This window comes from Cydia amplana, chromosome 20 (assembly GCF_948474715.1).
Source record: "Cydia amplana chromosome 20, ilCydAmpl1.1, whole genome shotgun sequence".
Lineage (NCBI taxonomy): Eukaryota > Metazoa > Arthropoda > Insecta > Lepidoptera > Tortricidae > Cydia > Cydia amplana.
The window spans coordinates 10,870,533-10,884,313 of record NC_086088.1 but is presented as its reverse complement, the minus strand read 5'-3'; the positions used below and the strand labels follow the sequence as shown (position 1 = coordinate 10,884,313).

Genomic DNA, 13,781 nt, shown 5'->3' with positions numbered 1-13,781 from the left:
ACCTACTATTCGCTAGGTGCACGACTGGTGCTGCCCTCATTTTGGCAGACTTTCTACGTTAAATCTTATGGAGTAAAATTAGTTCCAGCGGCTGCCGCTAGTACTAATGTCAGACATTCCATAAGATTACCTGTGTTTGTGACGATCAGCGCCACTTCCCCCTCCACCGACTGCGCACCTTGCCAATAGATACTTAGTACGTATACAGGCTCGAAACAAATATAGATATTGGTGGGCAAATCAACTTTTAGACCAACACTTTTCACGACTCTGGCGTTACCAAAAATGTATCTGGAGTTACCAAATGTCTACATTTTAAGTCTACATATGACAAAACGCTTGCTTTAAAGTTTAACGTATTAAAATGTGACGTCCCACGGGTAAAGGTACCTTAATATATGGCGGTTGGCTTCATAGTTATTATTATTAAACGGATCTTAACTTGCGTCGGGATGACGCGGAACCAAGTCATCAGGCACTTTCACTATCGCGGTTACCTCACAGTCAGTTAACAATGTCTAGAATGTTCTGACGCACCACCCAGTCAGGGCCATCTTAAACTATGCTGGGGCCCCTGGGCACGTAAGAATTTGGGGACCCTATTATACCTATCGGAAAGTAAAGAAAGCTAATTAAACTAACATTTTTCTACTATGATCTTCTATTTATTATGGGTAATCAGATATACTGTTACTGTCTGTCCTTGGGGGGCCCCTGTGAATGGGGGCCCGTGCCCAGGGCTGAGCCCTTATGGTAAATAAATAAAAAAAAATAAAAAAATAAAAATCGTTTATTTCAGATCATTGATCCATAGCGTTATTAGTAGGTATAATCTTAAAAACTATGTTAATGTAAAGACGGTACTGCACCCAGTATAGGCACAGAATAAATAATAGTACTAGGTACAAAAGGTGCAAAACAAAAAGCGTTTATTACGACTGATATGGCAACTACTATCGCTAAACACCAAAATTGGTGTGGGCCGCATGTACTTGTAGCGACGCGACGAAATCGCGGAGTGAGCCACGCCTGCCATCCCATAGGCTGGAATAGACCCTGATCACATCTTTGCAGAAACATTATATATTCCTAATATACCTACCTATAAGTTTCATACTTATCTCGACGTAGGACTTGACATGAAATTTAGCTTATTCCACTATATCTATGGGTTATTCTGACTCGAGAAATGTCATCATTGCCGCACATTTTCGAACAAATTGACAAAAGCACTGATAATGATTAATACAGTACCTACTTTATTTTTTATCTTTTGTTCTAATTAAAAACATATTTACGTTAGAGCATTCCTGAGAAGTAACTCTACGTGGGATTTGAAGGTTTACCCAATAGCTAAGGTCAACCTGTACTAATTTCGGCTGTTAAGATTCTGGTCACATTAATAAAATGCATTCTCAAATCAAATCTTTTAATATCAATGAAACATGTTTTTTTAAAGTTTAATATACTTTTAACCTTTTCGACGCCGTGTCAAACACAAAAGCTGTCACGTTGACGCCACGTCACCGAAGTGTCAAAACTGAAATTTAACTTTATGCATATGCACGTACGTCTATGTTGCTCTGTGGTCTTTGACCGATTAATCGGTCTTTGGCGTTGAACCTACGGTGCGGATATATCGGTCATTGGCGTCCAAAAGGTTAAAAGTGTTCTGTAACATTAACCCTAAGTCGGTGGTGTATTACAAAAACTATTTTGGTGAAATGCAGAATAAGTATTTCTTATGCAAATGAGGTAAAATGTATCACTTTCATAACCCCACATACAAATATAGGGATTTCGGGGTTTAGTTACGGCTACCCCACACTAGCATCTCCTGAGCGTCGGCGTCTAGTAACCATATGGAAAATGGCGTCGCTGCGCAGTTGCGCCAACGGTGCGTCGAGCAGCAGCCATAGAGTTCAGTAATTTATTGCTGTCACAGGTACAATAAGGTCTTACATTGGAATGGTGAACAAGCTATGGACCCTGTAAGCCTTACAGTGTAAGGGCACTGCAAATTAAGTATATTCATAACTTAAGTAATACTTATAACTACTTATAGTGGGATTATTCTTATTTGCATTATTTGACACATTATGACTGACGTTGTATAGAGATGTAACTGGCTAACCCAAATCGATTGTCACAGCAAGCGATTACGATTGGATGGCACCTAGACTGAGGTATTGAATTGTGACGTTTAATGATTTTTTATTTGAGATTTAAATAAAGCTAGAATTATATAGTTAATAAATAATAATAAAAAGATATAATAAATTTAATAATGCTTTAAATATAAATATCTAATAACTATTGTAATATCAATGATTTATAACAAGATTTACCTAGAAATCTAAAAAAATCTAATCTAATCATTATTAAATAACAATGTTTAAAAATTTGACGTGTTAAATGTATATTTTATGAATAAAACATTGAATTAAATTGAATTGTTGCGACCTAAAAGGAAAAATTCTTAACGATTTACTTAGACGACTACCGATTTATAACGGTGGTGTCCGGCCAACCCTAAATAAAAAAAAAAGACGTAGAACGTAAACGCTCGCAGTGCAATTGCCTTCCTTTGTAATTTCGATGTGCAAGACATTTTACGCTGTATTGCTGTTGTGTGACATGTGTCAAATAATGCAAATACGAGTGCACAAAGTATAATAATATTACGTAACACAAACTTTAATCTCAATATCAACATAAGTTTAGTGATTAGAGTTGACTACACGCCGACGCTCAAGAGACGCTAGTGTGGGGTGGCCATTATGCTAAATAGGGTATTTGACTACTAGTCAAATCAGTTTCTTTTTTCGAACTGTCAAAACGATTTTGCTACTAAGGAAATTGTATGAAACACTAGCATGTGACGTCACAATCAAATAACCTACTCTATACAGTTTTATGCGGGTTTTAAAATAGAAATTGTGTCTAAAAATAACTGCTGTTTACGTTTCTCTATTAATCTTCTGGTGCTTTATTTCATGTATGGTGTAAAATAATTTATTTTAAATACAGTCAAATACCCTATTGGCAATGTGCGAAGTCGATGGAGGGGGAAGTGGCGCTGATCGTCACAAACACAGGTAATCTTATGGAATGTCCGACATTAGTACTAGCGGCAGCCGCTTGAACTAATTTCACTCCATAAGATTTAACGTAGAAAGTCCGACTAAATGAGGGCAGCACCAGTCGTGCACCTAGCGAATAGGTAGCTGTTTTTGTACATTCTGCATTTAACCCGTTTATAAAATCTAGTATCACATTAGTTTCTCTTAATAATATAAAAGAATTAACCCTTTGAACGCCACGCCTATTATAGCAACGCGCCATTGTAAGCCTTATCGGAAGGCAGGAAGGTTGCTATTCGTCAGTACTTGACGTATTAGGTGGTCAAAGGATTAAAATAAATATCTTACAGAAAATCATGGATGAATATTGAAGACTGAAAGTCGAGTGTGAAAGAAACATTAAATCTGAAATTAAAAAGTATTGTAACATATTCTCTTCACAACAAACTTATAAATACGACATTCTAAACGCTCATTATGGACTTTAATAATAGTTATAATAGTTATTTGTTTTACAAGGGGGCAAAGTTGTTGTTTAACCGATCCTGCTAATAATGATACCCGAGCAAGCGAAAGATTACAAAATTGAACCACGAGCGTAACGAGTTGTGAGGGTTTCAAAGCACGAGGGTTAAACAAAATTTGCCCCCAAGTGAAACACAAAATTTTTCACCACAGCAAGCCGAAGAAAATATTAACTGTAAGATATCAAACAAAACCAAACCAAATCAAATCTAAATTAATGTTATTAAATATTTATCATTCAAAATCATCATTTAAAAGTAAATTCAACCAGCAAACATAAGAAAACAACTCGAAACTTGCATTTGATTACTTTGCCTCACATGTGAACAAAACGCAACTTTGCTATCGATTTTTGAACAATCAAGACAGCCTTTACCGGGCCTTCGGTGTGGTGAAAAGTTTTTTTTTTTGGAATGCCCCTTAGCGCCTCTTGCACCATTCTACTAACCTGGGGTTGACCGGTTAAACCTGGAGTTACCATGGTTACCAGTACAATTTGAGACTGGGTTAACGGTTTAACCGCTTAATCCTGGGTTACTGGGATGGTGCAAGTGGCCCTAAGACATATTAAAATCACTGTATGACTAACTAACATGTACATATGTATATTTTCTAAATCAAATTTCTATTACACCTTATGTGTATAATTGCATGAATTCTATAGTGATTTAAATTGTATTTTTTTTTCCTTATTTTCTCGTAATGCATGTTAATTATAAGATGTAATTATTTTTGAAAAGATGTGTCCCGCCGAGTTTGTTGCCGGTCCCATATTGGGATACCCTCCTCCAATTGAGGGGGGATTTAAATCTTCTCGGGGCAGAGGTGTAGGGTTGGAGCCGGTGTAGCTTTATTTGACGTTCATAAGCGCATTGTAATTATGCCTACTTGAATAAACTATCTTTTATCTTATCTTTATCTTATCTTTTAACTATAGAAAACCTAGCTTTTCTCATTTTTTTGAGCGCACCGTCTTTCTGGCCTGTGCCGTTTAACTCTCTTAGGTTCAGGCGAACGTTCCTTCTCTTCTAGAACTTTAACTTGAGGCTTAAAATACTCTTCCATCTTTTTCTGTCCTTTCGCAATCTTTTTAATATGCTCTTTTGGATCAGGTGTTTTCAAAAATGGCGTCTTTTGATATGGTAAAATCGGGAAGTGTAGTTTCATAGGTGTGACCAGTTTCATCGGTATCTGTATTTTTATTTCTGTTGTGGGTGTGTCTAGGGATTCGTCTAGTGAGTTCTGTGAGCAGCTAAGTGCGGTATCTAATGGGTGGTCTTCTGGATCGCTTATGAATCGTTTTCGGAATATTAGCTGAAGTTTTGATACGTTTGTTAATACCTGTAATAAAAAGAAATTAGTTCTTAGATCATTGATATTCCCGACCGAGTGGGACCGTAAGGTACGTACTTTAGCCCTTACAAGGGTACTTTATCCACTATGAAAACCCATTTATTGATATAATACATGCTTAAAAATAACACCAAACGCTCACACAAAAACAGATTATCATATAATGTCGTTTTTAAGAATGCATCAATTCAATAAAATATTAGGTTTTCATGGGTGAACAATAGTAGTTTGTGTTACAAGGGATCAAAATGATATATTTCCGTCAAGGGCGTACATTGAATCCTGAATAAAACGATGGATTCTATTGTAGAATCCTGAGCGTAATGAGGGATTTAAGTGTTAACGCCCAAGACGAAATAATTTTGATACCATGTGACACATACTGCTTTTCACATCAACTATGAGGAAAATAAAAAAATCTTAGTGTTGACACAATCTGATGCTTAAGCAGATTATTAAGCTAAAAAAATATTGCGCAAAAAAATGTAAAAATAGTGTGCTAGAACAGAAAAGTGTTACTTTGATCCCTCCTAGCAGGGAGGAAAAGTGCCACTTTGATCCCTCCTAGCAGGGAAGAAAAAGATCTATTCCGAATAGGTGTGAAAATTGAATTGAATAGTTTCCGAGATAAAGCTTCTCAAAAATTTTAATTTTTTGATATTGAATTCGTAGGCTAAGTGAGTGCAGTGAGTGACTTTTGACTCAGGCGATGCCGCTTGGCACGATTGTTCCTAAGGTCAAACAAAGCTGGTTTGGCCCAGTAGCCACGAGATCGTACCGTGCCTACCCCCCAAAAAGGAATGGGGAAAGGGTCGGCTGCCCAGGTCCAATCCATGCTATATTTCTTCCTACTCTTAGGAACTAGGGCAAGTTATATGTATATCATCTGTGAAAATTTCAACTGTTGCTATCACGGTTCATGAGATACAGCCTGGTGACAGACAGACAGGCGGACAGTGGAGTCTTAGTTATTAGAGTCCCGTTTTTTACCTTTTGGATACGGAACCCTAAAAATTATCGAAATGGAAGAGCATACCTGTTGTATTAGAACAAATTAAATTATTTTCAGAAAATATTTTAATTTGTTTTTATTTCAAGTAGACACACTACTATGCCGCTCTGGCCCAGTGGCCGAATGGCACAGGCACCTGCCGCGATAGCAGAGGACGCTGGTTCGATTCCAGCCTGGGACACTGGAGGCCTTGGTCGCTTTTTAGGGTTCCGTACCCAAAGGGTAAAAACGGGACCCTATTACTAAGACTCCGCTGTCCGTCCGTCCGTCTGTCACCAGGCTGTATCTCACGAACCGTGATAGCTAGACAGTTGAAATTTTCACAGATGATGTACTTCTGTTGCCGCTATAACAACAAATACTAAAAACAGAATAAAATCAAGATTTAAGTGGGGCTCCCATACAACAAACGTGATTTTTGCGGAACCCTCCGTGCGCGAGTCCGACTCGCACTTGGCCGGTTTTTTATTCTTAGTATAGATTTAGATTTAGATTTATTTATTTCATAATATGAAATTACAATATAAATTATTTTACACTAATCTATACGAATTTATATTATGATCGTCAAGTAGGAAAATAACAATTGATTATAATTATACAAATGTCAAGCAATACACAATTTAAAAACCATTATAAGCAATCGATTAATTAACTAAATTGTTAACAATGTCAAATAATATAAAAAAAAATGTCAATATACATGACATTTATTTAAAGCATACCTGTTGTCTATTAATATCGAAGACAGCGGCCCGCGGCAGGGGTTGTCCGATCGCCGCCAACAGGGCCGCTCCACCTTCTTTCTCTATTTTACATTCAGTGGTCTTGTATGTAATATCCGTGGCACTGGTTTCTGTTTCAGGAAGCCTGTTCACTTTGTCCTCAGATTCTTCTGGAAAAAATACACAATCCAATTAATATCTTATTTATACCAAACAAACTGTCTCTGTTTAGCCCAATGGTTGACTGGTAGAGAACGCCTCAAGGCGTTAAGTCCGCCATTTGTAATCTTTTTGTGTAAATTTGTGCAATAAAGTGTAAATAAATAAATATCTTTAACCAAAGTAACCAAACAAATAAGTAACCGAATTCGGGTAGCTTTGAAACACATACCAATAACGACCCGCTAGGCGGATTCGCTGTTTATAATACAGGAACTGAATTTGTGTAGAAAAATAGAAATAGACACTTAAATTAATATGTGACGTCCCACGGGTAAAGGTACCTTATGGCGGTTGGCGCCTACGCTATTATTAACGCCGCTCCAATACAATTGCGGTGCTATGCGACGTAAGCGCCAGATGCCATAAGGTACCTTTTTCCGTGAAACGTCACATATAGGTAATGCCATAGGTACCTACTAAAAACCTACTATTTAAAGTTTGATTTTGTTTTGTTTGATTTTGACGATTGTTTTGTATTTTAGTAAGTAAAGAAGACAAAATAACCAAATAAGAAAAACCGGCCAAGTGCGAGTCGGACTCGAGCACGAAGGGTTCCTTACCATTACGCAAAAAAACGGCGAAAAATCACTTATTGTACGGGAACCCCACTTAAATATTAATTTTATTTTGTTTTTAGTATTTGTTGTTACAGCGGCAACAGAAATACATCATCTGTGAAAATTTCACTGTCTAGCTATCACGGTTCATGAGTTACAGCCTGGGGACAGACGGACAGCTGAGTCTTAATAATAGGGTCCCGTTTTTACCCTTTGGGTACCTACGGAACCCTAAAAAACAACAGTATCGAGAAGACACATTACAAATTTGATAAGATAATTAGCTACATCACACAGTATACCTTTTTTAACTTCGCTCACGTCTTCAACGTCCATTTTGTTTTCTATATCTTCATTCGCAGTATCCCCCGTGTCTCCTTTCACGTCCCCTTTTTCCTTTATGTCTCCCTCTTCCCCTTTGTCCCCCCTTTCCCGTATGTCCTCCTTTTCCTTAATGTCTCCCTCTTCCCCTTTGTCTCCATTTTCCCATTTGTCCCCCTTTTCCCGTTTGTCACCCCTTTCCCGTTTGTCCCCCTCTTCCCCATTTTCCCCCTTTTCCCCTTTGTCCCCCCTTTCCCGTTTGTCTCCCTTTTCCAGTTTGTCTCCCTTTTCCCATTTGTCCACCTTTTCCTTTATGTCCTTTGTGTCCCCTGCAGACGCGAGCGCGCGTCCGACACAACGCAACAGTGTGAGTTGGGAGCGAGTTGGCAGCTTCCGCCAGGTGGCGCGCACCAACGTAATAGATTCGGCGGATAGAGGGGAAGGTGGCTCCGAATCGGGGGGTGTTTCCTGCAATAATAATAAATCAATTGAATTTTTATTAAGCTTAGAATAAATTTAAAAGTGGAAAACTGTCTTGGGTGAGACTTGAACTCACGGCCTCTGGATCGATAAAAAATAAATACATAAATAAACCATTTATTCACGGAACAGCATATTTTTACATAATAGGTACAACCTCCGCCAAACTGTATAACAGTTTGTTGGCAGAAATAGGCTCCTCTCTTTACATACTGTTTTAGGCTATTTTACTTAATTTCGGTATTTTAACTATTTTTAGATACAAATATAAGTTAAATATAACATGACATTCTTTAACTTAAGTTTATCCTAACTTCATATTGTTTCCACATGTGTTTTTTTTAATTTAGACTTAAATACATACTCCAGCGCTCTGCCATCTGAGCCACCAAGACCTCATCCATAGCCAGCAAATCTTTCCACCATATTATGGGTCTAGATCGTCTAGGGGACCCTAGCGACATCTACCGTAAGAGCGTACAAGCTCAGTCAAGTCTCAGCCAAGACAGTAATTTTTCCACTTTAAAATGTATTCTAAGCTTAATAATAAATCAGTTTTATAACATGTAGCATTAACCTGCTTGCGTCTTCTCATAGAATCGGTATTATGTAAAAATGTGGAACAACATTGGATAATATGAAATCGGATCCCTTTGTTTGACATAATGATTGGAAGTCATAATGTAATGTTTGTCAGATTATCATTAGTCATAATTCTGAAACCGTTAGCTTTTCAGGAATTTCCAAAGGCTATCCTATAGATAGGTTAGGTTAGGTTTGTTTTATGGCAATCCTGAAAAGTTACGCGTTTCTAAGAGAAACCAAATTATGACTAACGAAAATGCGGACAAACAATACATTATGACATAAAACTTTATGGGTAAACAATAGACACCTGAATGTGAAACATTTAGGTACATATGATATTTAAATTATAAATATAATGATGATCCCATAGTTGACCCTAGCTATTATAAAATGTTGTAAACCATTGAGTGTTATTATGTTGTCCCTGTCCCGCAATGTTTTGTAAACTTATATAAAAGCCAATTTGGGATGTGGGACTACCATAACTAAACAACAAACTACATTTTACTTTCTTTCAAGAATGAAATATTATCCAAAAGTATATACCTTATGAGCTAAAACCCTTGCCATGGCGTGAGCGAGCAGGACGGATGCTAGTTGGTCAGCACCGCGTCTAGTTCCAGTCCGTACTGCGTCGTAAGCTGCCAATAGTTGGTCAGCGTCTATAACAAAGGCAAAATATGTACAGTCAAGTGTAAAAAATATGGGTGCATAACGATTGTGGCCTCAAAGGTTCATTTCCCCGAATGTCCAGTCCCTGTATGTCTAATTCCTCGAATGTAAAGACAAGACAAGACATTTTTTTTTTTGTAAACATAGGTAACAGTCCAATCACTTTGCGTCCAATTCCCCAAATGTCCAAATCCCCAAACGTTCAATCACTGTACGTCCAATTCCCGAATGTCCAGTCGCTTACTCTTTTTCTAAAATATGTCCCATACTTCTTAATTTGCTGACATAAGAGCTATGGGACATATTTTTGAGTATTATGTGTGCACCAGCTCCAGCTACAAAAGTGCATACCTACCCACATTATGAATGAATTATAGTATTTTATGCAACCGTTGTTTAAGAGAGGTCAAAAAAGGCGAGTGGCGCGAGTAACAATTTGAGGCGAAGCCGAAAAATATACCTTGATAAATATACCTTACATGATCTAAGGATGTTATAGCCGGACAAACAATTTTGTCAGTATAAAAAGGTGCGATATTCAAATTTTCTATGGGACGATAACCCCTCGCGTCTACATTTTTAATTATGCCGCTTTTTTCTACTGACGGAAATGGCTCGACAGACTATACCCTTCTAAGGCCCAGCCGTACAAAAGAAAGATCCAAAATTTGCCACTTAAATTTGAACCTAAACTGTAGGAAATAGAGTTGATTTTGCGTTGTTTGAAAATTGAACGAAACAAAACAAAAGCGACTGTTCCAATTGAACATGGTTTAAATTACATCGAACTGAATAGGTACTATAGGCATAGAGAAAAAAATACATAGAGTGCTCACTCCATACATCAGTTTTAGTACCAAAAAGACTATTAGCATCTAGCAGCGAGTAACGGAACTATCAGTACTGCTACTTGACAAAAGATGTAGCACCGACCGGAAAGTCTTATGCTGTCGAGATAAGACTTTCCGGTCGGTGCTACATCTATTGTCAAGCAGCAGTACTGATAGTTCCGCTACTCGATGCTAGATGTAGACACTGAAATTAATAGTCTGAACTGATGTATGGAGTGAGCACTCTATGTATTTTTTTTTCTATGCCAGCCATTCTCAAAGTGTGTTCCGCGGAACCCTAGGGTTCCGCGACACCCCTGCAGGGGTTCCGCAAGAATTTAGAATAATTTAGAATAATAAAATAAGCATAACTATTATGCTTATTAATAAAAAAATACACTTCTAAAAACTATTGTTTTATTGTAGGGTTCCATCAAGTATTTCGCTTTCCAAAAGGGCTCCGTCAAAAAAAAAGGTTGAGAACCGCTGTTCTATGCTATAGGTAGAACCTTGGGCCTTAGGATGTGGAAACGTAAGCTCACCTCCCATCGCCGCAGTGGCAGCCGTGGCCAAGTTGCGCACGTGCGCGGCGCTAGCGTGCTCGAGCACGGCGTGCAGCGCGCGCCGCGCACGGTGCGCGCGCGCCGAGCCCAGCGCAGCCGCCAGCAGCCACGCCGCCGCACCCGGGACGCGCGGCGTGCGGCCCGATATCAGGGCTGACGAGATGCCGCGCAGGATCTGAGGCACAGAATAACTAATAGTACTACCGTACAGAAAATTCACTCCTTCACAAAAGTCAGATTTAGGTATAAAATTACACCTATATCGCCGCCTGCAAGCAAAATTGAAACTTATAACCGCGCACGTACCGTGAATCTCCTTTGCGCGCCGCAGTTTTATGACCGAGCTGTGAGTGTCGGCACGGGGTTATCACTCGACAAGTTTTTATACCTATACCCACTGATTTATTATTTTTAAGATAAATATGTAGGAATTACAAACGTTGATTATGTAAACATACATTTTTTTATCCGGAGATAGTATGTCTGATTCTCACGGAAGTAAGTTTCGAAGCCATTGTGTATTTTCAATTTTGCGCGAGCGCCGCGTGACACGACTATCGTGCACGCCGAGCGGCAGCCCACTGCCATACGCCTGTCCGATGGGCGCGCCGGCCAAATGTACCTAAACTGCGGAGTGACACCCCCCTGTCTGAGGGTAATGACAAAAGTGTGTTTAGGAAATTATAACTATAGAGAATATTTCATATAATGGCTTATGTATTAAATATTTAAAAACTAAACTAAAATTAAAATAAACCTACTTAAAAATTAAACTAATACTTACAATATTATATAAAAACTAAAATATACTAATAAAATAGATGAATATAAAAAAATATGTTATAAAAAGAACACCCCTTGCATGGAGCCCATAATGCTGGCTGCGTTACCGCGGTAAGCGCCAGCCCTATGGTCTCCCGAATGGCTTATTGAAAAATGTTTCTACAGTTACAAAGAATTTATTGAACATAAAGAAATAACATTCAATAGTGTGTATGAATAATTATTAAATTATAACAATTAAATAATGAGTTATAAATAATTGCAAGCTATTATTTTTATAAGTTGTAATGTGACCGTAATGAACAAATAAGGTGTGTGTAAATAATGTCTTATGTATAATAATTGAATAATATGTAATTTGTGACCTGTAATTTATCATTACCAATAAAGGATGTATATGTCTATGTCTATAAATGAAATAAGGTGCGTTGGGGTAAGGTTGAAAGGGGTTGTCACGAGGGGTAAGATGAAACATCGCCCATAATGCTTTGGCGTACGGATTTTTTTTTCTTACCACTAATGAAAGACTTTTCAATCTTACCCCAACGCAATTGTTCAGCCAACAAAAGTAAAAAATCCATAAATAAATGTGCCTCATCGGCCGATTCCTTCCAGCAACAAATTAAAAACCCTTTCAATTTTACAATACAATACAATAAAATGTCATTCAATAGAAATTGCTAACTATGTAAACAAACCGCCATACTAAAATTGACACTGAATGTCAAATTACTAGTAAGTTTTGTTTACATAGTTCGCAAGTTCTATTGAATGACACTTTACAAGTCCTCTTAATTACACAACCTCAAAATAAATGCACATGGAAACACAATACATGAAGACAGAAGTAAACAACAGGCAGCCTTATCGCTAAGAGCAATCTCTTCCAGACAATATACCATGGTTGGTCAGCAAATATTGAGCGCCTCGGAGTTAAAAAGATTAATGATGGATTAACTCACATGTTCAGTAACAGCATCCACCGCTTCTGGTTTCTCCTTCATCATCTTTATATAATTATCGAGAAACTCCCTATCGTCCGGGAAATGGTCCCTCATAGACGTCAGCAGCTGTAAGCGCTCCGCACACATCCCTCGGGTGTCCGGAGGAGTTTCTGCTACTTGCAGTGCCGAGACTGCGGCTGATAATGCTGCCTGTGAAAAATAAAATAAATACTTAATGTGTAAACTCTACAACAGGGGACACCAATTAGTTTCTTCAGGGGTTCGGTTCTTAAAATAAAATGACCAACGCGGTCCGTTTCTCCTAGAGTTTATTAAATAAGCAAACAAATTTAATTGTTGATATTAGGAAATGTTGAGTAAACAGCATCATACCTCACCCTCCTCACTGGCCGAGCTTTGGCTAGTGCTTCTAGAAAGGCTGACCAGAAGAGGATCATTGTTTTCATGTAAATCTTGCAACGCGCGCTCCACCGCGTCCTCACGAGCTCGCAGCGACGCTAGCTGCGACGCTGGCGGCATCTCCAGCTCACTCTACACAGGAGAAACTTTGGGTCAACTTTTGATTTATAAAAAGTTTAAGATAAATGTTAAGCCCCGTCTCCATATCGCGCGGCAAACCATCGAACATTAGCTCGCGCGGCAGCCGCGCGCAATGGATACCGGGCGCATCGGGTTGGCTCGCGCGGCAGCCCGGTATCCATTGCGCGCGGCTGCCGCGCGAGCCAATGTTCGATGGTTGGCCGCGCGATATGAAGACAGGGCTTTAAATGACTAAATGTTATACTTTTCCACCAGTCGACTGGCTTAGAGACACGCATGGCAAGTCATCGTCTAAATCGTCTTCGTGGCTGCTCATAGTTGGTGAAATTAGTGACTGTATTAACACAACATGTAACTCAATTGTTTACAAAACATATCAATTCAGTTCAGTTCAGTTTTTGGTCAATTATTATGAAAGAATAATTTCGTATGACATTCATCATTCATCGCCCGCTGTTTAAATTTTAAAATGTCATTATGTCAAATGTCAATGTGACATATGACATTAAAGTGGGCACCACGGATTTAGAGTTAATAAACTGGATCGAGTACATTGACCAAA

At 38.5% G+C, this 13,781-nt stretch overlaps 1 protein-coding gene across 1 annotated transcript; it reads right to left on the bottom strand.

The window, feature by feature from the left end:
• Window positions 1–12,667: 12,667 nt before the first annotated feature.
• On the bottom strand, window positions 12,668–13,542 carry LOC134657754 (uncharacterized). Its single transcript, XM_063513319.1, has 3 exons — window positions 13,464–13,542; window positions 13,052–13,210; window positions 12,668–12,868 (listed from the first exon to the last, which is right to left on the bottom strand). The coding sequence occupies exons 1-3, from the start codon at window positions 13,533–13,535 to the stop codon at window positions 12,668–12,670; spliced, it is 432 nt and encodes a 143-aa protein (XP_063369389.1). The 5' UTR covers window positions 13,536–13,542.
• Window positions 13,543–13,781: the final 239 nt, after the last annotated feature.